Source organism: Cyprinodon variegatus, unplaced genomic scaffold (genome assembly GCF_000732505.1).
Source record: "Cyprinodon variegatus isolate N-32 unplaced genomic scaffold, C_variegatus-1.0 Scaffold155, whole genome shotgun sequence".
Lineage (NCBI taxonomy): Eukaryota > Metazoa > Chordata > Actinopteri > Cyprinodontiformes > Cyprinodontidae > Cyprinodon > Cyprinodon variegatus.
The window spans coordinates 29,512-36,401 of NW_015150608.1; the positions used below are offsets into that span (position 1 = coordinate 29,512).

Consider the following 6,890-nt stretch of genomic DNA (forward strand, 5'->3'; position numbering starts at 1 on the left):
CAGCCGTACATGTTTGAGCCCTTGCCTCGCAACGCTGCCAGTTCTGTTAGCTCTACGCCTGCCGAAGACACAGACGTCCATCCCCGTGAACACTGGGACGGAACTCAATGTCCTACAATTTCCTGAATTTCAACAAAATTGTGTCCCATTTCAGCTCAACACAGAACCATACTTTTATTTTGTTCGTTGAGCGTGGCTTGTATTTCTTGCAATAAGCTAAAAATAATTGGGTTAAATCCCCAAAGTCTCCACTCTGGGTTCCTGAGCAAGATCCTTAACTCCCGGACGCTCCCCGGGTGCCTCGTTATGGGGCGACAGTGCCGTTGGATGTAGGAGTTTGCCCTGAAATCGAAGGATTGACGGTTCAAGCCCCGGCTCATTGTGTCCTTGGGCAAGACACTTGACCTGCATTGTCTACTGATGGTGGTCAGAGCGCCCGGTGGCGCCAGTGTACGGCAGTGAGCCCCAGTGCAGCTGTGTCTACAATGTAGCTTGCCACCATCTGTGTGTGTGAATGGGTGAATGACTGAATGTAAAGCGCTTTGGTCAAGTCTCCTGACTTGAAAAAGTGCTATAGAAGTACATACCATTTACCATTTACAATGGCAGCCCACTGCTCCCCAAGGTGATGAGTTAAATGCAGAGGTAAATTTCACTTCCTTTCTATTTTATTCTGCACTCGATTCCATTCTATTCTAAAAAAACCAACCTAACCCTACCTATCACTGCAGAGGCTCTCCTGCCCATGTTTTTGGGTTTAACAGTGTCCTTGATGCGCTCCAGCTCTTCCTCGTAGCGCTTCTTTTCACGGGCCGCCCCTTCCTTGGCTTCCTTTAGGGCAGCCTCGAGCGCCTGGACCCGCGTCGCCGTGGCACGAAGGCGCTTCTCCATTTTGGGGATCTCACAGCGAAGGCTGGCGTTGTCTCTCAGCAGCTGCAGAAACAGAGCTATGAGACTTCAAAGTTTCTAAGGATTGATATTTGTTGTAAGACGAACTCATGCAGGATCATTGTGTGTTTTACCTGCTTGTGAACCTTTGTGAGATGTTCAAGGTTGCTCTCCAGGAAGCTGATCTTTTGTTTCTGAGCGACGCTGGCTTCTGAATCATCCAAGTCTTGCCCATTCTGTTAAAGCAGAGCTCTATCTTATTGCATTTCCTAGGTAAATCATTTAAACCCCTTATATTATTCCAGATTTTCCACATAAACATACTGTCAATTACAACCCCATCATCCTATGTTGGTTATTTTTAGACACATCGATACAGGTCCTATCAGTAAGTAGCATTATGTGGTGAGGATCCTCTTCCAGAGAATCTAAGGAAAACCGTCCTTAGACTCTCCCTCCTATCAGACTGTCTGGAAAACTGTCACTAAATCTGAGGCTAAAGGACATGATTAGAGGAAGATTTGCATTTTGTGTGAGTTAAAGGAAACGCCTGGATGTGTCTCTTTTTATCTCATCAGGCTGAGAGGCTTAAGATGAGCACCATGCTAAAGCCTCAGGCCCCTAATTTACATCCGCTACCTTTGAAGAATCAGATGGCCTACTTATCGCAGACGTCGTCTCTTGTGTTCCCTGGATTCATTAAAAAATCATCAGGGTGCAAATTAAGCAGAGCCAACAGACGGATGAGTAAAATCTGAAGATGTTGGTCTCGCTTCAGGTAGACGCCCTGGTCTGATCAGTGATGACGATTATCACGCTGAAAATAATTGCCCTTTTTGGTAAGTTTCTTGGTAAGTCTCAGTCAACAGAGCTTAGAAAATGTTTTATTGTAAAGATAGAAGTCTTTGTTCTACCTTTCTTACTCTTCTGGATAAATCTTGCACAAAAAGTCTCCGCAAACTGTGAAGCGTCTGCAGCTCCCGAGCCTAAGAGGTAGATAGAAAGATAAAGAGAAGGAGGGAGAGGGACAGAAAAGAATCAGATGTTTGTAGACATAACAAGCATACCTTATACCACATTGCTGAGACCTTTGTTCTCAGTGGTTCGACCTTTAAAGACGCTGTGATATCTGTGAGATGCAACTCATAACTAAGGGAGCTTAAAGGCAGATCTCAGGATTTATATAGGAATGAAATACTCTAATTTAATGCCTTTTAATCCTCTTAGAAAATAGTTTTAATGCCATCAACAAGTATCCATGACTCTATATCTATATCTATCTATCTATATATATATATATATATATATATATATAAATATAAAACAAAATCATCATCTTTACAATCGACAGACTGCAGCCATGTCCCGAACTCCTCATTTTCCAGCCACAAGTCCAAACATATGGCTTTACGATCAACCGGAAGCAGTTCGGCGCAAACATGCGGTGTCAGTTAGATAAAACTGTTTTGTAAACTTACATTTTTTTTAATCAAGCATTTTAAATGCTTAGTTTTCCAGGGTTTTCCAGGGTCTGTCTGCATGGAGTTTTCATGTTCTCCCTGAGCATGCTTGGGTTCTCTCTGGGTACTCCTGCTTCCTCCCACAGTCCAAAAACAAGACTGTTAGGTTAAATGGCTTCTCTAAATTGTCCTTAGGTGTGAGTGTGTGCATGTCCTGTTTGTCTCTGTGTTGACCTGTGATGGACTGGCGACCTGTCCAGGGTGGACCCCGCCTCTCGCCCATTGACTGCTGGAGATAGGCACCAGCACCCCTCGCCACCCCACTTGGGACAAGCGTGTCAGATAATGGCAGAGATGGGGACTCGAGTTTGTGACTCGTACTCGAGTCGCACTTAAGCTGCATATTTAATGACTTTAGACTCGACTTAGACTTGCATTTGGAGGACTTCAGACTCGACTGAGACTCGTGATTTCTGACTTGTGAACAATATTTTATTTTTAAGTGTTTTTTGTTTTACTAACTTGACTGATCGCCACTCGCCTGAACCGCACAAAGCAGAGGTAAAAAAACAACAAAAAATTGGCAGAAGGGCTGTCAAATTGTCACTTAGCTCTGACGTCACTGACGCAACGCTACGTGGCATATATGCCCGTGCGCATGCATGCACAATCGCCAAGCCAAGTTTTAAAAACTTCATGGCAGTCGTAGAAGAGAAATACCGGTATGTTGTGAATAATGTTGTGAATTGGCACTAAATAAATAAACTGAATTTAATTTAAAATACTGCCTGCCAAGTCGGTTCTGTCTGTTCCAGGGCATTAAGTTACAAAAAGTTATTGCCACAATGTTTCTTTTATGAAAGAATTGTTATTGTCCTGGTATTTATTTAGGGTTTTTATTTATCTGTTGTAGTTGCTAACTTCATATGTATTAATAAAAGGCAGGATTGTGATTGTTTTTTTCCACAGCCCTCATTTTCACTTAAAAATAAAAGAGCAGACATTTACTCCTAAAACTAGAAAAAGTTGTAACCACAAATGTCAGGTAAATACTGTAAGAAAATTGTTGTTTTTGAAAGAAAAAAAATAAAGATGCAAAATTTAACTCGGAAAAAAATGTGAGTGTGTGCTTTTTTAAATTGTATTTTTCATTTAGCAGTTCAAGATAATGATCATTCCATAGATGTAATAGTGACCTTTAAGCTATACCGTCTCAGTGACGGAGATGAAAACACAAGGAGAAACAAGCAAAATATTGCACTTATTTTAATTAATCGAGTGATTAGAATTTATTGTGCGATTAATTGATAATTGTGACAGGCCTTCTCAAGACTTGAGACTTGACTTCGACTTGCAAAAAATGACTTGTGAACATGTCTGGATAATGGATGGATGGATGGATGGATTTTGAATGACGTTTAATGCAAATTGAGGCCTTAATTTAAAAAAAAATATATAATTTAATGACTTTTAATTAGTTTTAATGACCCACGGAAACCCTGGATCTCCTTATCTGTGGTACAAAGCAAAATGCTGATTAATCATACCAAGCAAAAAAAGCTCCAAAACCATCTACTGACCTACCTACCTGCCTAGCTAACTACCTGGATAGCTTGTTACCTAGCTAGCCAACAAACTACCCACTTATATGGCTAGCTAGCTACTTACCTGCCTACTTATCTACCCACTCACCTGACAAACAAACTAGCTAGCTAACTAGCTACCTGCCTACCAACCCACCTACCTACACTTCATGCCACCTACGTACATACCTGGTTAGCTGGTAAGCTACCTTCCCAGCTACCTACCTGCCTTCCCAGCAGCTATGGTGACCAGATGTCCCAGATTTCCGGGGACAGTCCCTACTTTAAATGAACGATTTCACTTCCCCTTTCCCAAAAATAATTGAACTGGTTAACCACCCATGCTACCAAGCTTCTTACCTATATACTAGCAATCTAGATAGCAATTTAGCTACCTGCATATCTACTAGTGTTGCGCCGATGCCATTTTTTGGCCCCGATACCTGGCTGTACAGTATCAGCCAATACCATCTGTTTGAAATTGATGTGTGTATGTATGAAAAACTGCAGACTACTTGGATGTAAAATAATTGCCATCATGGATTTGTCAAGCTGCTGTCTACCTTTGAGAAGCAGGAAAAAGACTAATGCAAAGTGAATCTAGAAGAACTTTTTTGCCTACCTGGAGTGAGGGACAATAATGTGACGATAATGGTATCGGTGCCCTATTTGTTGGTACTTACCGATACCGATACCATTTTAGTGCTGGATCGGGGCCCCAGCCTGATACTGGTATCGGTGCAACAATAATATCTACCTACCTAGCAAGTTACCTACTTCGTCATATGAGGACCATAGATGGCTACAACCTTATGACAACGGATGACCAAACACCCAGAGCAAAATTTATTTATATTAAAGATTCCTTATCAATCAACATTTATTCCCCATGTACTTCTAAAAGGACCTCTAAGAATAACTGACCTCAAACCTGTTACTATATTAACTCAAGGACACATTTATTGGCACTTCTGCTAAACACAATTCATTGCAATGTCATAATTTTACATTTTAGAAAAACAACTATTTGTTTTATCTCATTCATTTAGAGGCAGGTAATTTAACATCAATTTAGATTATATATATATATATATATATATATATAAGATTATATATATATATATATATATATATATATATATATCATCCGGTCAGATTGATTCACAGTTTTCTTTCTAAGGAAAACCAGTTGATTGCATCGACTCATTGACTCGATTGCAATCCCTCACACTAGGAACATTAGGAACTTCTTAGTGGCTCAGTTATTGGACCTTCTAACGATCTCTTTTAATCAATGTATTGTTGTAATTTCTACTAACACAGACCGATTTCTTTTAGGCTCTGGCTGAAAACAAAGTCTCCAAAACTCACTACCACCAGGACTGGCATCTAGGGGTCTTTAGGTTTCTATGACAACCTCTGGATGCCATCTACATACAAACTGGTTGTTTAGAAACGTTCTTCTTTTTGCCCCTACCTTATATAAACATAACTCTAACAGAAGCTCTGCTCAATAGTATACACTGTTGTCCACTAAATAACCATGTTAAATAACAGAAAGGTGTTGATGTTTCATCCTTAACTGCTGCAAAAAGACTTTTGAAAATTGAAGAACTAACTGACCACAGTCTCCTCCAGTCCTTTCAGGTCCTGCCTGGCCTGTTCCCGTTTGTCCTGCAGCAACCTGCAGCACAATAATCAGGTTATAAGGACGGCCATGTGCACCTGGCTATGGGAACAGGTTCTCCTGTGACTAAATATAAAGCTTTACGTGAGCTCCTGTAGCTGGCGGCTCTTCTCCTGTTCGGTCGCTTTGAGCTTCTCATGCTCCACTTTCAGCCTCTCCTGCTCCAGCACGATCTCCTGGTTAGAACTGTGCAGACGGCAGGAACAGAATCACTACAGGTTCTTGCACTATAATTGACAGAGTGAGATGTTTTCGTAGTGGTTTTTCTTACTCCTGCAGCTCCGTGATCAGCTTCTCCTTTTGGTCCAGCTCATCTCTCAAGCTGCTGATCTGCTTCTGATGGGCCTCTCTGTGGGACTGGATCTGCTTCTCCACAGCCTCCTGACACACAGCCATGCAGGCGCACGTTTAACAAGCTGGCATGTCTCAGAGCAGATTTAAGAGCTGTAGACTATACCTTGACTTCATTAGCAGACTGGATCTCATTATCCTTTTCCATGGAATTAACTCTCTCTGAAAAGACAAAAAATAAAATAAATGGTTTAGGTATGGACTGAAATTCTCACCTATTTTGCATTGAAAAATGGAAAAGCAGATAACTTTACTGTGAGCCCAAATTACATGTGTGATAAATTATTTGAAAGCTATCACATTCTGGTTAGCTTACACATGAATATATAATGAAAACTGGGTGAGTAAAACACAACCCAAGCTGCATCAGTTCAAACGTGACTCAGAGTTGTTTTTTTATTCTCGAAAATAAAAGGTCTTTTTTGAACAGGCTGCTTTGTTTGTTTACATTTTGACATGCTGCTATATCTGTGTTAATTGTGCTTTGGTATTCGCTGTGTCCATAAAATGAACTTGGTGGTTGAATTGTGGAGAATCTAATCTTTCCAACGATGTCTAACATGTCTATATTGGTAAACATTATACCGGTTTAATTTTCATGTTTCTGAGTAATTATTTGTAAACGGTGGGTTTTGAGAGGTTAAGACATATGTTTTAGATTAGTATTTATTTTATTTTATTTTAAATTCCGGAGGATTTTCTTCTAAAATCAAATATTCCAAGGTGTTCATCGTGATGCTAATCACTGTAAGGTTTGAAGGGCCTTGGAATGGGATACAGGTGTCACAGTCTTGGTTTTGTTATGTTTATTTAGCTTTACTTTGCTCCTTGTTTTAGTCTTTAACTATTATTTTGTTGTTTTCTTGTTAGTTACTGTCTTCCAGGTTTTCCATTTGTTGTCCTCTGCTGCCCTCTTGTGTC

At 40.4% G+C, this 6,890-nt stretch overlaps 1 protein-coding gene across 1 annotated transcript in view; it reads right to left on the minus strand.

Moving 5' to 3' along the window:
• The window catches only part of LOC107086510 (kinesin-1 heavy chain-like), a gene marked incomplete at its 3' end in the record, with an annotated part of 45,500 nt that overhangs the window by 7,504 nt on the left and 31,106 nt on the right, over window positions 1-6,890 (minus strand). The window contains exons 17-23 of the mRNA XM_015377498.1: window positions 6,076-6,131; window positions 5,890-5,999; window positions 5,703-5,804; window positions 5,555-5,615; window positions 1,803-1,874; window positions 1,023-1,124; window positions 720-933 (exon numbers count right to left, since the gene is read on the minus strand). Of these exons, the coding sequence (XP_015232984.1) occupies window positions 720-933; window positions 1,023-1,124; window positions 1,803-1,874; window positions 5,555-5,615; window positions 5,703-5,804; window positions 5,890-5,999; window positions 6,076-6,131 (717 nt within the window). The remainder of the gene's footprint in view (window positions 1-719; window positions 934-1,022; window positions 1,125-1,802; window positions 1,875-5,554; window positions 5,616-5,702; window positions 5,805-5,889; window positions 6,000-6,075; window positions 6,132-6,890) is intronic.